The 20,639-nt window shown below is 37.8% G+C and overlaps 1 protein-coding gene across 1 annotated transcript in view; it reads right to left on the bottom strand.

Annotated features, from left to right (window-relative positions):
• Positions 1–4,297: 4,297 nt before the first annotated feature.
• The window catches only part of FBXL4 (F-box and leucine rich repeat protein 4), a 58,466-nt gene continuing 42,124 nt past the window's right edge, over positions 4,298–20,639 (bottom strand). The window contains exons 7-9 of the mRNA XM_053938610.1: positions 18,746–18,817; positions 17,730–18,042; positions 4,298–9,981 (exon numbers count right to left, since the gene is read on the bottom strand). Coding sequence (XP_053794585.1) covers positions 9,818–9,981; positions 17,730–18,042; positions 18,746–18,817 — 549 coding nt within the window. The 3' untranslated portion in view covers positions 4,298–9,817. The remainder of the gene's footprint in view (positions 9,982–17,729; positions 18,043–18,745; positions 18,818–20,639) is intronic.

The following is a 20,639-nucleotide window of genomic DNA, read 5'->3' as shown; positions in this document are numbered from 1 at the left end:
ATACCTTATGGTAACATAATTTGCACTAGACTAGGAAATTATTCTTGAAAGAAAGTCAACAATTATATTTTTCTTGGAGGTCTCTCTTGGTACATTGTAATCTCCATATTCTGCTTTATATCCCATCTGTCTACATACATCTGTTGTCTCTTGCTCTGTACCACAAACTGTTTCAGGCAGTGAAGCATCTATTTTGTGTAACACACCTAGTTCCATGTGCTTTCATAGGACTAGAGGAAGCTAACCACTAAAAAATAATACAATATAATAATAATAATAATAATAATAATAATAATAATAATAATAATAAGAAGAAGAAGAAGAAGAAGAAGAAGAAGAAGCTAGGTTATGAAATCATATCCAAAAACCATCCAGGGTGTCTTATTTCAATATATATATATATAATATATTTTTATATATAAAAACATAACCAAACTGTTCCTTGGAATGCATCATATTGTGTTGTATTTCATTGTTTTTTTTAAAGGAATGCACAAAAGGTCAATTAATGTAGACAAATAATTTATTTTTTATTTATTCATTATTTTATGTACACTTGGCATTTTGCAACACAGTCAAAGGGAACCAAATTAAGTGCAAAGCAAGATAAATATTATAGGTTGACTATATTTTAACACATTCCTGTCATCTCTGAATTAGCAGACACTGACAACTCAGAGAGAACATTAATTTCAATTTCTTTATACTGGCAGTAATGGAGTAAACTGCACAACACAGTATTATGATATTTTAAATGATCCAACATAGCAGAAGAAAACAGACTTAATTTCCTAAATAGAAATCATTGGTTAACTTTTAAAGATAAGATTTTATCTTTGAATTAACAATATAAGGCATTAGATGATTTCTCCATAATAAATGAGATCCTTCATGAATACAGGGCTAACATCTCTGTTTTGTGTGTATGTGTGCATTCAAGTCAACCCATAATTCATACCCCAAAAGCAACAGTCAAATGAGGAGGAGCCAGGGATCCATGCTGGAGCTGTGACTGCAAAAGCAGACACCTTTGGGTTTATACAGCAGCCACATCTGAAAAGAAGGAACACACCAATAACATTATCTTCCACTTACTCTTGGTCAAGCAGAACACAGAGCAGAGGAAAAACCTCGTTTTGAATATAATCAAATACTTGCCTAAGTATAAAAGGAAAGCACAAGTCTCAGAGAGGAGTATTAAAAATAAATATAGATGTTAAGATAAACAGTACTAGTATACTAAGAGGAGGACAAAACTAAAAGTGGATCAGCTAATTACTGAATAGAAACACAGAAAACAGATTTGGCATCTAAGTCTGCACATAGAGAAAGAGCTCTTGGAATACTGACTATATTTAGGACTGCAAAGGAGTGGATGTTATCTTCATGGGCCAATGCAGCTTAAGATCAGGAAAACAGTCCTGAAAAACTCATCCAAGAACTGTTGCCCCTCCCTCCAGCTTAGATTTGCTAACCACTGCCTTCACCATACTTTAAATATGCTCTTATTAGCCTTTCTAATCTAAAACTTCCAACATTTGTTTGGAAGGAAGAATCTTTTTTTGGGAATTTATTGAAGCCAGTTAGGACCTGAACATTCTCATATGTTCACAGTAGCATTTTATACTTTAGGGCTTCAGCCACCATCATGAGGTGCAAATAAACAACCTCATTTTGGACATTTTTGTGGCACAGTACTGAGATGAACTATGTACAAATTAAGAAGCTTTGGATCACAATCAAGAGTGGCTATCCTCATTTATGCTAATTTGAATTAAAGCATTTGCACGACCAACATGCTCCCACCTGCTGCTTGTTATTATTTTAATTGAAGCTAAATGCCCCCTTCCTTCTGCTTGCTTTAATAGCCAAATTAGGAGGGTAAAAAAAACCCCTAACAACCAAAAGGACAACTACTAGAAAACAAGCAGTTTTCTAGTTTTAACCAAGATATTTTGTAGGGAGAAATTAGACCCAGTTCAACTAACAGAGCAAAACAAGTGGTGCCCTTTGGTGGAAGCAAGTCAAGCCAGGGGAGAGATAATAGAGAGCACCAAGGGATAAGCAACCTCTTACTCTGAATCCACTCATGCTAGCTTCCAACAGAAATTTTATTGGGTCTACACAAACCTCTGCTTTTCCAAAGGTCAATTCAAGACCTCAATTGAAGACTAATCTGGTCTGAATTACCCTACAGAAGAACCTATCTACTCAGTGACAGACCCTAGGAAAATAGTGTCCTAACTTTACTATCTACTCTAGATATTTAAAATTCAATGATATAAATATCCTCCAGCTACAGAAAATGTGCTTGGAGGAAATTATCCCTTTTGTCCTTTCTCAACTTGTTATTACAAAAAGGCATAACTTGCTTCTGGTGCTTACAGGCATAGCATGCACAGCACAGGTATTTACAGATAGAGTCTGGAACTATTCCCTCTATTGCTTCTCTTCCAGCTTTACAGAAATTAGTTTCTTGTTACATTACTCAAAGTCCTATTGCTGCAGAAAATTGAGTGTACTATTAAATCATAAATACAATGCAAGTATTTTGTTGCTGGTTATGTGATGGGGGGCAGGGAGAGAGACCTATTATGTTTAAATGAATCCAGGTGCTGGATTTAGGTATTTAAATGTGAAAGTCTGGAGATGCCCTTCCTTCTCATCTGCACATATGAATAAATGCAAGCAGGAAATTTCCCCAGGCAATTCACACACCTCACTTCCAGAGCTAGGCCAATCTCCACAACCCTCAACTCCACCATCTGCCTGGCAAGGACATGAATGCAAAATGCCACAAGATGCTGAAGAGCTGCAGTGGCTTTATGTTCATTAACAAAATCCAGAAAGACCACCATCACAGATTTCACTATGACAGCTGAAGGGCACCTGTAATTGTCTGTATGCCAAAGTTAACTCAGAAAGTGCAAGGTCTCCCTGTGAACATATCAATTCCTGGTTATTTTAATTTACTTTTAGTAACTATTCCAAAATAACTTCTAGCACAGACTAGCCATTAGTTTCCAAATTCTACCCAAGCCAGCTATTTTCTCTGTTCATTTCAGAACAGCGGGTATGTGCAAAAATCTGTGGCACTGCCCTAAACAAAAATCTAGAGAGATCAAGGTCTGATAAAAGGGAACCCATCTCTGATGGTGAGCAGAGCCAAATACTCCTGACAATGGTAAACAGTAAATATACAAAAGATGGGGAACTCACCACAATTATACATGGTACCTCCCTAAAACACTCACACATCTCACTGTTTCATAAACTTGGTTCTCTTTTTCACCTGAATTTGAACATTTGTATTTGACACTGTGAACAGGTAACTCCTATACTCAGTTTCCAACAGAGTAAGCAGGAATAACTGTCACCTAAACCATGGCAATCCCAATTCAGTGTAAGGTCTACACAAACAAATACTAAAGATATACAAACTAAACCATTCCTAGTGTATTATAGACAACTCAGTCTCTACCCAGAAACTACTGCCAGTGCCCAAGAACAGGGCTATTTTTCTTAGTCCTTGGTGTAACTTTCAGGCTTTGGAGTGACAATCACATTCCCATAAAGCAATTGTATGTTTCGTACATGTTGAAAATGTTACCAAAATTTTATTCCAGTTAAGTTGCATCTAGATTTTCCTGCTAACTTAAATGGAGAGATACGTTATTTCTCCTAAAATAACTAAAAAAGGAAATGTACAAGGTTCTTGTGTCTGTTCTCAACATGACAAGTTCCTTATGACAAGTATTCTTTCTTTTCCCCCTCCCCCTATCTTCTTCAGCAATCAGTACAATGAAGCAAAGAAACCAACCACAGGTGTATCTCAGATCATAGAAGAAAGAACAGATGAGGCTGGAAAGGGACCTCTGGAGGTCATCTAGTCCAGCCTCCACCAGCTCAAGTAGGGCCAGCCAGTCAGTGCCCAGGATGATGAGGATCTCCAAGGATGGAGACTCCACAAGCTCTCTGCTAGGCAACCTGTGCCATAAAATGTGTCATCTTGTGTGTTTCAGTTTGTGCACATTGCCTCTTGTCCTGTTCATGGGCATCACTGAGAAGAATCTGGCTCCCTCTTCTTCATTCTTTCCCTCCATCAGGTATTTTGATACATTGATCAGACTTCCCTTGAACCTTCCCTAGAGACTTTACCATTTTTACCCCCAAACTGCAGTTTGTCCTCAGAAAAGGACCAGTTGCAAAAAACTGGAGCAATTAAGTTTTACATGCACCTGTGTGTACATGCATGAAATAGTTTCATTAAGTAACAAAAAACATGATTTCACAGTGGTAGGCAAAGAAAAACTATTTTTATGTAGTTGATAAAAGTGAAACAAAGAGACATTCTGACTTACTGCACAGACATGTACACGAAAGGTCAACATTAAGAGCATCTAAATGGTAAATCTTGATTTAGAAGTATGAGCATGTGATTCTATGTGGAAAGCTATGTTTCTGGGAAAGGTAACAGCTGATCTAGAGCAAGGCACTTACTTTCCTCACATCTATAAATAGCTCTGGCTACCCTTCCATGAGTTTCCAGATAAATCTGGATAAGTACCCTTTTTTCCTTTTCTCAATCTTCTTGACATTTGCATTTCTTCAGAAGCTAGGGAATAGATTACTCAAATAGTTGAGGGTATTTTTATTCTTTTATTTTTAGAAAAGTTGAAACAAAACATGCAACAGAAAAACTTCACTCCTCACAATGGATGTCCTTCAGCTTAGGATGTCTGTCCTAACTGCACCATTTACCATCCTTAAATGAAAACAAGACAAGGAGAAACCAGAGCTATGTAACTCAAACAGAAGTATTTAGTCCATTAGCTGAAAAGGAAAATCTCACCATTGCCTCCTACTCAGAGGCTGAGTCTTCTTAATGAGACTCTTCCTGCTGGTGCCCTTCTCTGAAGCTCATGAGGATCTGTAACATGCAACACTCATTTCTCAGCCCTTCCAAATGTCAGTTACCACAATTTATCCTGTGCTGGTAAAATTTATTAAAGAGCACCTTCTTGCATTTCATTATCAAGTCAGATATCTAAAAATCACAGAAATCATCATCTCAGTGAAGGACTAATGCCTTCATTTGGGAAAAAACACTGACTGCATCTGACACAGAGTGTGCAGATACATTAAACTAGGGATTTCTAGTCTCATAATTTCAAAAGCTATAACTTACAGAATCACTGTAAAAGAGCAGTAATGAACATGTAAATCACATATAAAGTCACTCCCATAGTCCTCATAATAAAATGCTACATTTTATTTAGTTTTTGTAAATTTAGCAGTCCTGCTGATGTGACATGGGAAATACACCCCATAAGATGCAGTAAGTATACACAGTAAGAACCAGGACTCAGCACACAATTTTTGCAAATGCACAGTGGGTGACATTTCTGATGACAGTAGAGCAGTTAAACTACTCAGTCTTTATTAGAGCACTATGAAATATTATCAAAATAGTGGCAATAAGTTAATTATGTTTGCCTGTTCACTTCACGCATTTATGGAACTATACATACAGCCAGTTAGGTACATGAGATTCTGGTACAGGGAAAGAGGATGCATTTCCAAAGTACCCAAACCCAAAAGCCAAACTAACAAAATAAAACAAATTATATACCACAGGTATTAGCAAGGAGCAAAAGCAGATCCCGGCATTAAGAAAATTCCTCAAGGTTTCCTCCTCAGAATTTTTTTTTGCTTCTCTCTGGATGGAATTTGGAGGATTTGAAGGTTTAAGAATGGATGTTGTTTCAGTCTTGTTTTTCAAGACAGGTAGTACAGCACTGGATGGAATTAATCTCAGTTTAGTATCTAACCTGAGCTAAATCACAGCTTCCACAGTCTCCAGAGAGGCTCTCTAGAACATGATTCATTCTACTTTCCTGAAATGTCTGCCTTAAGAGATTAATAACTCCCCAGAGGTGCCCAGATTCCTCCTTGAAGTAGATGTCTAACTTTCAGAGAACTAACATTCAGTGAGATGAATTCTACTCACTGTGTACCATGATTACTGGACATCTTGTATCTGGAAAACTTAGCATAAGAGCTCTAAGGAAATACAAAGGTTTTGTTTGTTTGTGGTTTTTTTGTCTGAAACTTGGACCTCCAAGTATGTGGAGGATTATAAGCTCCTATGCAAAACTGTTCTATATAAGTCATGCTCACTAATGGAGCATGACTTAATCAGGTGTATAATTTAAAGAACAGAAACCCCATCCATTTTATACAGCTATGTAGCCAGACAGCTCAAAATTATGAATACAAGTAAGTACACTACTGAATTAAAGCTTTGAAGAGTTAAGAAGATGCTTTAAATGGTAAAGTTATCATACTAGTTTTTAAAATTACCCAAGAAATTACATCTTTACCTACAGGCCATCCCACATCAATTTCACACAGAGGAAGATCCCCTTTAGTTTAAAAACAGGAGCAGTTCAGAGTAAACCCCTTTTTTTTTGAACATGATAGCCATATTTTTTTTAATATTTAGTGCCAAAGCACATCTTCTACAAAGCTTCAAAAAGACAGATAATCAAACAACAGAAGTAAAGAAAAAGGAATATTCCTTAACAGAAGAATATAAATAACATGACTGAGGGACAGTCTAGTGATGGAGCTGAGACCCAATTCAAGAGTAATTGAATTAATCCAGTGAAGGAATTGACATAATTCATTTTGGATTAAATGAAACTAGAATATAAGTTTCCCTCTATATGACTGCTTTGCAAGGAGACAGTCCACAGTAGTTATGGGACTTTGCATTCACTCTTCATACCCTGTAACACCATCCACGAGCAAATCAAAAGGCACTTTGGCAAAGCAACACTGGAAATTCAGCACATCTGTCCAGGCTTTTCCTCCTGCATGGGTGGAGATGAACTCAGTCTCCAGGTAGAGTAAAGCAATAGTTGAAAGCAGAACTGCTATGAAACACCTTTTGCTATTACACTCACTTTACAAAAGTAATTCCTACATGAAAAACTTTGAGATTTATACATATATATTTATGTATGTACACACATCCAAAGAATTCATATAAACATATGAACGTATATGTGTGTATATATAATTTATGCATACATATATATAAATAAATAGACACAAGTATAAGATAGCAGAACTAAAGAGACAGCGTCCTATTCTTGCTTCTCTGTGACATATGAGGAAGGTCTAAAAGCAGGTTGTTTTCTTTATCCTACAAGTATTACAAATGTCAAGTCTGGTCTAACTTTGTTTTGCTGGAAGACTTCTTGGGACTTATAAGGCCATAGCTAAAAGAGCTTCTTACTCTCTGACTGAAGGTTGAATCTACAACTATAGATGGAAGTCATTCCCAATTGCTTCTTTGCTCTCTGAATTCATTATATGTTGGTAATAGCCAAGTTTTAAACAATCCAAATAAAAGGTCAACTTCAATTTATCTTCCAAGTGACAATAGAGAATACCTGGAAAAAACATTTTCAAACAGAAGATGCATCATAAGAAAGAAAAGATCCTCCAAAAATTCAATTTAAACCTCCTTTATGCTACCTAAAAAGCAACCAATATTTCAAATATGAAACTCTTTACATGTACATGATTACAAAAACACTTATTATTTGATTCATTGATGAGAAAAACTCTATTATCTACCAAGTTTACCAGTTTGAAGGCACAATGGCTATCACTTCATCCACATCCCATTGTATTTACAGTGAAAAACAAACAAAATGGATCTCTATAGGAAAAAAAGGAGATAAACACAGAACAACCCCTGAGAAGTGAAGTTTTACAACAAATACATTTGTTTTGAACTCTGTTCTTTGTAAACTCCCGTTATCTGTACCTGTGTTCTCATGTAACTAGAATAATGTTTAATAATTACAATGAAAAATATAGATTAAAAAAAGTTAAAAGTTCACAGAAAAACAAATGAACCCAAACATGATTGAGAGAAATGAGGTCTCACAGAGAATCATACCAAAGCTGACATCTTTCAGTATGGAAAAAAAAGTAAATCAATTTAAAGTTCTCTGACAATGCCCTGATTTCTAAAGAAGAAAAAAAATGGAATGGCATAAACTAGTTGGAAATCCCATAGTGCCATCTGTGTGGAGGGAAAAAAAATCAAAAAGCCAACTGTGCATGCCCTTCTTTGGATCTGGAATTCCCCAGAGATTCAGCAAAATTTAAAAATCTGAAGAACTAGGTCTTTCAATAAAATCAGATAAATGTTCTGTAGCTGTTTCATGACATGGTTTATAAAGTATTGGCACCAGCACAAAGAGTTCAAAGCAGTCATTCAGGAGTCACAGAGATTGTCAGATTTTTAATGATTTGCAGCAGTCCTCTAGTAGCAGTTGCTTATTTACTGCATGAACTGAAGTGTTCTTTGTCACTGATCTTCAGTACAATACTGTACTTCTCTCAGACAAAGTATTTTTCTTCTTATTCCAGTAGGTAATAAGTGCCATCAGTACAAGAATAACAGAATCAGTATCAAAAGACAGCCTATATTTTATGGTCCATATACATCAACAATGGCTAAAAAGGTAAAATTCTAAACCAAAGCTGTACAGAGCAGTGGTATTCAAGGGGAAAAAAAGAGAAAAGCTTCATCCAAGAAAGTGCAAAAGAAAGAAACTTCCAGAAATTGTCCATCAACACAGTTTTCCTTCTCCAGAGGTTAAGCAGTCTTAAAGAGAGAGTGCAATAGTACTTTGAGCTACTCTCCTCTTGGAAAAACAAAACAAAACAAAAACCCAAACAAAACAAATCCAGTACTAAGGTCTGGTGATCCTAAAATCATCAAATCGTATTGCCCTTGTTTCAAACCCATTATATTTTCATTGCTGTTTTACTGAACAAAGATGCTTGTTTTTACACCTGACAGTAGATTTGATGCCAGTGAAAGGACAGTTGCTAACACATTACCCCAAGTTCTACTTTTCATGGTACTCTGCACAATAACCAGACGTTTCAGAAATCAAGTTTCAACCATGACAAAAATTTGAAAAAGAAAACTACCCCGGAGTTTTCTACACATTACCAGTTAAGACATTAAGTACCTGGCTTAAATTTTGTGTCTCAATAGCAAGAAGCAGCTGTCAATTTTATCTTTCAATTCTGCTTTAAGTTCAGGTGGTCCAGGTTCTTGCATTTATCTGTTGTGTTGCTTAGGCTGGACTGTAAACATCACTACATCTATTTCAGGTGAAGGAAGTGAGAAAACTGCATCAGATACAATTCACTGCCAAAACTCGAAAAAGACAAAGTGCCTTTTCTATCTGTTCTTATACACACTTAAACTGGTTTTCAAATAGCTAATAATAGGCCAGATGATAAAATCTTATGCTGCAGGCCAAACTAGAATGCTACAATATCTGTGTATGTATATACAAATACATATGTATACATTTATATATACACACACAAACACATGAAAAGGAAGCACCCATATTTTCCTTACTGATAAATACCGAACTTCTGCTTTCACCTGGATATTAATATAGTGTATTGTGTATAACACCCCATGAAGGGACATTTAAGAAGACATTCATTTGCTTCTCATTAAAGCCAGACATATGGCAAGTATTTAAAAACATGCAGTGCCACCAATTAACAGAGTAAAATAATTCTTAGCTACAATATCAACTTTAAGAAACATAATACATTTAAATGCATTTTACCCATTTGTGTAGATAATTAATAGTTTCTACTATTTTATAGCAGATTTATATTCTCTTTAAAAAAAAAACCATCAGCACAAATTTACAGGAAAACAACTCTGTCAAACGACTTCCACAGCAGCATATGTAGGGAGTCACTGGGTGAAACTCTTTTTTATGAACACATTAGGAAAGCTGGCATTCAGTTCTAGCACAACTCTATTATCGATCTGTGAACAGAAGGACACATCGAGTAAAGAAAGGTCTTTACAGGACTCCAGCAATTTTCTTAAAGATGCAGGGCTCACCATCCTCGTTCCTGTTCAAAAACAAAACAAACCAGAATTGTAAAGTTACCAAAAATAGTGCAGGGTTTTAAGCTGTTAATACTGTGTCAAAAAATGCTACTACAACACAACTTTTATCTAGATTATTTAAATGAGTTTTCAAATTAAAAGCTTCTCAGAGAGCACACAGAATTTTTACCTTTAGAAAGCCTAGTGTATTTTCTTAACTACTTAAGTCACCATCATTTCCTATTGGGGGGCAACTTTATAACTTCAAGGGGAATCTTTTACTACAGAAGCCAGGTACCCAGAGCCACAAGACCTCCCAGGGACCAGCAGCAGCATGGGATGCTAGAGTCATGCTCTCCTGTTGAGCACACAGACCATCAGCACAGCAGACAAGTGATCAGGGGCTACTCCAGTTCCAAAGGCATCAGCAAGGCTCCCAGGGCTCCAGAGCAAGTGTGGGTATTATACACATGCAGGGGCAGTTATTCAAGAGACTGCTGATCATACATAAGTATATGTACAAAATACTAGTTAAACCCTACTAAAAACAAGACCACAGTGACTGAACTCCCAAGTGTCACACAGGGTCAGAACAAGCATAGGATTCAGTCAGAAACCAAATAAATCAATGTTTATAAGCACAAATCCACACATCCATTACAGCTGATGGACATCCAGACAGTCCAGTCCATGGTGCTTAGCACCTGGTTCATCTGACTGGGCACTGGGGTGTGAATCAGCTGTCTGAAGTACTCAGTGCCCCTTGGGGACCTTGCACCATGCAGGACATCCACACACAGCTGGCAGACAGGACACTGGACCCAGAGCAGGAGATTCATGCCTTACAGGAAAGGCTACAAGCCTGGCAGGTTACTCTAGGCAAGTGAACTGAGCCTGGGTGTCTAGAGTGGGCTAAACTGCTTGTCAAGCTTTCCCTCTAGAGAGTTTATATATCCAACACTACTGCAGAAAACTGCTGGCAGACACTTCAACTCACACAGCTCCATCTGCAGCTAACTAGCACCCCAAAAAGCCATCTAGTTCAGGATCTTGTCTAGGGCTAGGGCCAATTATGCTCCCTACACTCCTTACCTCCCCTGCAAAAAAAAAAGCAGCAGATTTTTTGAAGTAGCTTTTCACTGGTGAATCTTCTCAATTGCCAAAAATTATCATTTTAGGGTTTCTAAAGCTATCTTTCATGAATTCTACTACTTTTCTGAATTTCTTCATACTTACACAGTAGCCCCTTCACAAGTTCCATAGTTCAACTACATTATGTAAAAAAAAAAAAAAAAAGAGAAAAATCCAAACAAAAAACTCCAACCTATTAGTTGCAATAATTAAGGTGCAATGAAAGAAGCAGTGAGATCATTCCCAATTCACTATTTCTAAATCATTCATACTCCCATGCACATCTCTTCTGTTCCCTCAAGGCCATCTGTTTTCCAGACTCCCTTGCATCTCAAAATGGCCCCTGTTGTGTTGTTTCTGCAATAATTTAGTACTTTTGAAAGTGGATGACCAGAACAATACAGTGCACTGAGCACACAGTCAGTAATTTTATAGTAGGTCCTATGGTGTTTTTCATGTCTAAATAACCCTAATCTTCTCTATTCCCATTAGAACGATGCTGGACAATGAGCTGATGTTTTCCAAAAATTGTCCACAGGATCTCTTTCCTACAAAACAGAAGCTAATATAAATCCAGTCCCCTATATATTTAGTTGATGTTATTTTGCCTCATGTGACTACTTTGCACTTGATTCAATGTCTTCCTCCTGCTTTATCACCTGCCTAATAAGTATCACAAGATCATTCTGCCTTTTTTCAGTGTTAAGTTCTTCAGTATAAGATTTTTCTACCCTGAATACCTTTGTGTTACCCGCTGGCATTATCTACCCCTCTGCCTGGACTACTTATAAGCAACTCAGAACAGACCCTTGGTAACCACAGTAGTGACAACACTGAGAAAAGAGATGATACATTCTTGTCCTCTGTTGTCTCTGAAACACTCATAATCCAGGAAAAGACAGCTAAATTACAAAAGCAGCACAACTAAAGCTTTTGAAAATCCAATCTTCTACGGATTGGAGTAGTGCTCACAATCACCAAGAACTTCAAGGAATTCTAAAGGACGGGTGAGACAAAGCTAATATTACCTTTGCTGGGATGCAGCTCTTCTTCAAAATACGGAAATGTCCTCTGTATGTCCACTGACTGACTTTCTCATGGCTGCCACTGGTGTACACAGAGCAAAAGATGATCTTACTGTTTTGTAGCTCCTAACCTCAGCCCTTTACAGAAGGTTGTGCCATATCTCTAACCCTGCATTACTCTAGCACTGAATCTGATTTAAGAGACAGATCACATACCAGAACTAAGATTTCCAGAGCCCTGTATTTGAGCTCATTTAGAATCACTGCATAAATACCATTTAGTCCTAACAATTTATTATTGTTCAATGTATTGATTTGCTCAAAAGCTTTCTGTATTGGCATTCCAATTTAAGGCAGCTTTCCAGGCTAATCTCCTGGAAAGAAGGGCTCTGATGTAGCAGCCTGCTTGATCCCTTCCACCACGAACACAAATGGACACACAACAGTTGTCCTGCAATAGCCTTGTATTGGGATGAGCCTTCACACCTGACTATCTACAAGCTCAGGCACTCCTGTAAACTTGAAACACAGCTGAAACACAGCATCATTCACCTCTAGCCAGTGCTTCCTTAATGCCTCATACTGCCTTACTGTGATTTTGTTTCACTTTCTGTAGTTCATCTTCCTATTTTCATTCTCTGAATGGGATTCAATTTCAGAAAGACTCCAAATGGTTTCATTAGTCTCCCTTCTTCTGCATAAGCAAGGAGGTATCTGAATGTGGTCTCCAATTATCCTATGGCAGGCTCTCAGGTTAGTTGCTTTGAGACATTATTGAACATCACCCAAGGAGAGTCTTTGCTATAATGCCCCGAAATTTTATCTCCTCTACAGAGACTCAGCTTGTCATTATCACTGTGATTTTTAACTCCCTTACCATTATATAATCACCATCATCAGAACCGTCTGGTGGTTCATGCAACAGTCCCTAAAGCTTTACACAGAAATTCTGTAACATGCTTTATTTATTCACTTCATTTGACCACACACTTTACCACAGTATCACTGTTCTACCATAAGGACCTGCTCTACCATTCCAAATGCAACTCTAGGAACAACACATTATGCTACTTATCTTTTTTTCCACCAAGACTTAAAATTGCTACTACATCAGCACCTTCATCTAAACCCAGCCTCATTTATGCATCACAGCTTTTATGCTTCAAGATCCAAACGTGTGTTTCTACAAAAATTCTAGATTTAGATGCCTAGCCACAGATTTTTTTGTGTAGGATGTTCTTCATTCCTTCCTACCTGAACTTTGATAGTTCTCCTATCATTTCATCCAAGACTTTTAATAGATTTGCAACTAAGTAGGTCATCCTACATTGCATGTTTTATTGCACCTGGGTTTTTTCCCTCCTCAGACTTAAAATTTTATGTTAGGAAATACCTTTTTCTAAAAGCAATCCAGTAGGGGTTTGGTTATTCACACCACAGGATAAACGCACATCATCTGTAGTCTTACTTTTATTTATACAATGTGCAGTTAGTTATGTATGTATCCTAAAAGCCCATTCAAAAGCATTTCAGAATTTTAATACAGCACATTTTCCTTTGCTTTTGAAAGACTGACAACGTAGCCTGCTAGTTAATTACTTATATAGAGCATTTTTCTTCTAGAGTCTGGAGGCTTTTGGATCTTTATTATTTACTACAACTTCTCCATAGACTAATCAGCCATTTTTCAGAATACATAAATAACCAAAACATTAAAATCTGCTATTTAATTTTGTTGTTCAGTTAATTCTCTGGTATCACCTTTGTAAAAGGCACCTCTGAGTAATGATCTCTTTGCTCAAACAATTATGCTTATTAGTTGTAAATAATTTGATATCCATCATATATCCAAGTCTTCAAATTCTATAGCTGTTTAGGAGACCTGTGCAGGACAGCTATAAAAACTGCAGAACCCAAATTTCTAGGGCAAGAGATACTACTATACACCAAAAAATATTTCGGAGTACCACCTCTTGAAAATAACTAGCACTCTTCCCTCAAATATTCTTACATTTCTTTCCTTTCTTTCCCTAGTCCAGCCAAACTAGCCTTTTATTCATTACGTTCTATTCAATCTATTGCACAGAACTCATATTCAAAATTTTAATGTGCTACAATACACATTTTCATGTTTGAATTGACTAACTACGTGTTGATGTTCTCAAGATAAAGCTGAAAACTTTGACAGCTGGCAAGGGGGCAGTTGGGTTTTCTGTTGCTCAGGAAGGTGTGGGAGGTGTTGGAATGTAGATAGGAATACATGAATTTTGTGGTAACGAGGGTGTCTACTTTTCATTACTCTTTTTGTGCAGGACAGAGCAGTTGGAACTTTTGCAGAGCTAGGTTAATACCATTTACTCTTCCCTCGTGGCAGCAGCTGAGAACCCCACAGGAAGAGAACTAAGCAGCTGATGTGATGTGCAAGAAAAGCTTTTGACACTGTCAATTCAGGTTGCCATCTGACTTGTCACATTGCTCAATGCTGATCACAGTTTGAAGACTAGTTTTTTAACTACTGGTCTAGAGGTGTCCACTTAACTTTTGATAGCACTGGCTGATGTACTGTATCACTACAGAACTGTCAGATGATCATAGCTGGATCGTTCTGACAGAGGGTGGAACCATGCCATGTCAGCGGAAAAGATGTGGGCTGAGGAGGAAGTGATACTTGTAAGCAAGCAGTTCAGGATGTAGTGGGTAAAAGAAAGCTCAGAACTAAAAGTTCAAGAGAAGCACATCCTCATGCATTCAGTGATACATACTATGCTGCTTCTTCCAAACTATGATACAGCAGATATGGACCAGCCCATGATTTTTTTTAACAGAAATTTACTTTCTATGTTTTACACAGCACAAACACAGCCTGACATCCAACAATGCTTTACATGGGCCAGTAAGTATACAGAGTCCTTGAAAACCAGCAATTTTCATCTTCTACAGAGTCCTCTGACTCTATAACAAGGAAATTGCCAAACAATTATGGTAAAGGACAGATGGGTAGCAAGCCTCAGGACCTATCACCTTCAAATAGCATTCAGGCTATATATAATGTGCGTTTTTCATCCCTTACAGTTCAACAAGCTTTCTTTCAGAGGCTTAGACTCCTCCACCCCTGAAGCTATTGTGATGATAAATAACCTATAGCTGAAACAAGAAGCTTTCTCTGACAAGTTTATAAGTTCTAACAACTGCAGAGAGACACCAGTATAGTATCTTCAACACTGGTGACTACAGTGAAGGAAAGACATTCTGACCCTTACTTGGATAAGTGCTTGTATGCAGGAAAAAAACCTCGCTTTTACACAGCTTTGTTGAAGCAAAAGAAGTCCCTTACAGCACACAGTGCTAACCTAGCAGCAATACCTCTACACCCTTCACAATGCACATGCAAGCCAGACATTTCTTAACTTGGGAGATGACAAAGGATATAATGAGAGAACCTCTCATTCATTCACATCACAGAGAAGACCCACTGTTCAAGGTTACTCTTGCAAAGCTGAGCTCTGACCTCTTACAGCTTCAGACCTGTTGTCACACTTCTACTGAAGGACAAAAACATACTACACATTCATGCAGCTTAAAGTAACAGGATGGCCCTGTATCACATGCCCAAAGTAAGAGCACAAGAAATCTTTGACTTCCTTGGTACTCCTGCACAGTGAGAGACTTGCTCTTTGTTCCAACAACAGAGACTTCTGCACTTACATGGGAACACCTAGCAACTCTACCTGCAGATGACATGATGTGGTTCTACTTGACAGCTCTTTCTTGTAACCACAGACTGTAGTGGTTACTACCTTCGGACAAAAAAATTAATGCAGTTTCCTCGCTGTTGCCAAAAAAGCATGGTAAGTCCATTTCTTTTCAGATTTTTCAACTGGATATCCCCTAGAGGGGATTTATCTGAATGCAACATGCAATCTCATAGCAAAAGTTTGACTAAAAATGCATCTGACTCAGGAATATTGGCAAGCACCCAGGAAACAGAACAAACTCTTTTTCCACTTTCACATTATTAAAAAAAAAATCATTAGGATGTCCAACTGAATTAAAATCTGAATTCAAACACTAAAGAAATGTGGCAGCAAGCCTTCACTGCTGTCAGAAAGGCAACAGAAGTAACAGACTGTCCATAAGGTTAACACAGCCAAACTATTCTTTGGGAAGCCTCTGCTGCAGTAACAAGGTCTGACCACTTTGTGGGCAGACACAAGGCCATTGTAACAGAAACACATGAAGTGGGTGGTCAGGGGCACAAGTGTTTCTTAGAGACTTAATTCCCTACACCATTTGGAAACTTTTAATGTCTGAACAGGGCAGTGTGCCCCTGGTAATTTAGCTGCAGAGCAGATTCTCCTAAAGATACACAAAAGACAGTACCCCTGGGGGGCATAAACATAACATATCTACAACTTGAACTAGGTGGAGGTAAGTTTTTTTCTGTTCATAAGTCTTTCCTGTGTTGGTCAGAAGGCAGCTGTCTCAGTCAGAAGTAAAACTCTTCACCATTATAGAAGAGTGTGCTGGAATGCCAATCTGAAGCCATATGGTAAATACATTGAAATTAGAAATGCTGATAAGAATAAATCCTTAAACTTGCTCGGAAAATTATTCACCTTGATGGCTCTCAGTTCTTTGCAGTATCCCTCTCAACCCAAATTAGTATTTTCATTACAATTATTAAACATTAGAAGTACACAGAGCAACTACTTATTGCCTTTCATTTAAATCTTCCTTTTTCAGCTATCCTGTGAAACTAAGTTGGTAAACCATGAAGAATTTTCTCCCACACTGATGTCACAAACAGCCCTGCTGTCCTACATTATTATAAAAAGAAAACCTCATATGACACCATAAAAGAATAAATTCAGCATCACACAAAACTACACTTCTCAAAGTCCTTACTCAAGAGTTCAAAGTATATTTACTTTAACTCTCTAAAAATATTTTCAATTATGGAAACTGCAGAGGATTAGAAATTCCAGATTTGCTATGCTTTTTGACCCTCATCACTTCCTTCCCACCTTACTAGAAAGTCTATTTAGGTTTTGCTGTTAATTAACCTTTCATCTTTAATAACTCAAATTCACTTACCGATAAAAGTGAGGAAGAAATTCAGTATTGCATAGTACATAATATATATTATATAATATATAACAAATATTTATTGCACAAAAGCAAAATCTGTTTATTGATCACTGACTCATGCTATAAATCTACTTTGTCACACTTCACAGAGATAAAAACACAAACAAAACCAGAGAGAATGAAAAAAAATGGAATCTTCTGATAATCAGAAGAGAAAGGTTTCAGTTAAAAAAGCTGATGGTCATGAAAATAAAAGTTGGTGGAAAAAATCTTGCACTTAAATTCCAGTTTAAGCAATTCATACTCAGCAGTCAAATTACATAGCTGGTATAAATCCATGGGCTTCTGAGACAGAAATCATGCAGTGAGCAAAACGTCCCTCTTTTTTTTATGTGCTAAACCGTAATTTTAAGAAATAATTATTTAACAAATATGTCTAGGGGACAATTTTGTCTTAAGGACTCCTTTTTAACTGACAGGCTTTTACACACCGTAAAACAAACACCAGTATTCCCCCATTCTCTCACCCAATATATCCAGCTGCCGTAAGTGCGTGCAGTTGGCAGCGAGCTCCTCGATGTCCGTGTCACACACGGACCTGTTGGCCGTAAGAAAGAGCTTCTGCAAATTCGGGAGTTTGCGCGCAAGGTTTGTGAAGCAGCCTGTACTGCTCTGAAGGGTAGGACACCAACCAAGATCAAGTTCTTCCAAAAGCCGGCAGCCTGAAGCCAATTCTGCAATCCCGCTTTCAGTTATGTTTTTGCATCTCCACAAATCCAGACTGCGAAGCTTTTTGCATTTTGCTCCCATCATGCTTGCTATGAGGTCATAGTCTTCAATCTGCAAGGAATGCAGACACCCCGTCATGTGCAGCATCGTTTCAGACATACAGAGGTGTTTCAAGGTTTGCTTCCTAACACACATAACACATCTCTCTCAAGCATTTGTAATTTCTAAAGAGCTACAAAAATTGTTCACTGCATGGTACAGTGAAATCTACTTTTATAAAAGACAAAAATAAAATAAATTTCCTATAAACACCAGACTCAGCTGGTTTTAAATTCACTTCATACTGAGGATCAAACTGCAGCAAAAGTTGTTTCTTTGAAGAAACTTTTTTTTTTGCACAGTTGTTTTCCCCTTAAAAGATGATTACAACAGCTTTTATGACCACAGGAAGTGCAGCTACTGAAGAATGATTGAAGACTGTACTTATTTCCATTTTAAGTCCATCAGTTGCTGCATCTCCTTATGAAAGTCTTATTAATTACTTATTAAGTGATTACGCATATAGAGAATGCCCAAAAACTTAGAAAAAGGCTGAAGAACCCTGAGAAAGCCCACAAGCCATTTCAGGCCTACTAAACTAGTACATAACCCTTAAATATATGACCTGCATTCATCTTGGACCTTTTAAAAGAGTAGAGCCTTGTATCAACCTCGCATTTAACACACCTTTGTGAAACAAACCCAGACTGGTTCCAAAGCAAGTGCGCACACACACACAATGCCCCCACACATTCTGAATGGTCCAAGCACTCACCATGACACAGCTGCCCAGGCTGAGGTGCTGCAGCTCCGAGCAGAAGTTCAAAATACTGAGCAGGGCTGTTTGCTGCCACGGGGGAACACATCAGAAGGAAATATGGAAAGAGAAACAAAGAGAAGAGGTCAATTAGGCATTAAAGGCTGTCACCACATTTCCTGAAATACAGCTCAAAATTCTTTTACAGGTGCCTCAAATGCCACTTAATGAGTCTCTGGGTACTTTACCCATTGATTGGCTTAAAGAAATGGTAATCGTTACAAACCTTTATGCAAGTCACTTTGGTTGGGGTTGTGTGCTGCCCTGAAGATACCCACACACCACTGACCTATCCGCTCATTTCCCATAGGAGAGCTGGTGAAGAAGTGCAGCAAGATCAAATAACAGGCAAGGCCAGCCTCAAACACAGAGGGCTGGCCACACACCAGGAGAAGAGGGCAGGCTCTGACATTCGCTGGTCAGCTGCAGCCTGATGGAGCTGCCAATAGAGCTGCACAGCATCAGGGCTGGCCTGGGGACTTGAATGTCAAAGGCAGCTCTGTGCTGACAAGGATGCTGACAGCCACTGAGCACTTGTCACTACTATCACACAGACTGAAACAGATATAATGGGTATTTTACACTCCTGTTCCTGCCATTTAGAGTTGCCATTCTTTGCAGAAAGCACTGCACATTGCTCAGCCTGAAACTGACTGCACCTTACAAAAGTGCACAGCTGGTCTGTTCCACAACAAAGGAAACTTCAGAGGTTTTTACCTGTGTTTCTAAGATACAGAAAAGATCCTTCTGCACCGTCTGTAGACATACTTTGTTTTGCATTTGGAAACACTCACAGTGTGAAAAAAAGAACATAATCTGGGATTCACATCACAAATACCTATGCATCATACTTAAAACATCACTCCATTAGGACTTTGTGATCTATATGACCTTTAAAATAGGACTAGGCTTCACAACATGTTAACAACAATAATATGTGCATTTCGACAGGATATACAACAGTTTCTAATAGAAAAAAACCCCAAGCAATATACAAGTGACAAAGTAATCTACTGCTATTGAGTGCAATTACACCAAGAACACTAGTCAACAATGTTTGTATGCAGGAGTAGTATAATTTATAGTTTCTTTAAATATAAATTTACTTGTTTTCAGAAAGTTTGTAGTTAAATGCTTTACTTAGTTTCCTCTGTTACATTCCAATGGAACTTGGCAGAAATATGATCCTTTGCCATATCACCAAGAAGAAACATCTGATTCCTGGAAAGACTGGCAGACACAGAACAGGGATGTAGCATGGGGTATTCACAGAGGCCATTTCAGACATTTAATTTAGGTGTCTCCAAGGAGCAATTATAAATACCCAACACTTGACATGCTGAATCTTGATTCAGCTTGGCCTTCTAAGATTTGATTTCCCAAAGGCAGCCTAAAAGTAGATGCTAAGAGTAAGCCTCCCCTCCCTACAAAGTCACTGTCCCTTCCTTGCTTGACTTTCATTCACTTTTTAAAGGAAAAGGTAGCTAGGGAATGAAACGCAAGCATTAAAAAGTCATTATTCAAGAGGTTATTAAGAATATTTTAAGGTTGTAAATGTGTAAATATCCAATTCATTTTACATTGAGCGCTTAATAAGCAAATGGTTCATTTGGATCATGAAAGACTCAAAGAGAATGAGACATAGTCATTCCTATTCAACTCAGTGAAAGCTATGAGCTTCAGAACCTACTCAGATGCACAAATTAAAAGCAAAATCCCCAAACCCCTATCTGCAAACCTTAAATATTGGAGCTAAACAAATCAGTCTCTGACAGCACATAGAGCTCCAAACAAGGTTTCTGCAAGTATTCAGATGTCTCCACAGGAAAGCTGAATATATTGCTGCATTCTA

The sequence above is a fragment of the Vidua chalybeata genome, chromosome 3 (genome assembly GCF_026979565.1).
Source record: "Vidua chalybeata isolate OUT-0048 chromosome 3, bVidCha1 merged haplotype, whole genome shotgun sequence".
NCBI lineage: Eukaryota > Metazoa > Chordata > Aves > Passeriformes > Viduidae > Vidua > Vidua chalybeata.
The sequence above is the reverse complement of the archived record's forward strand: the minus strand, read 5'-3'. Positions and strand labels throughout refer to the sequence as shown.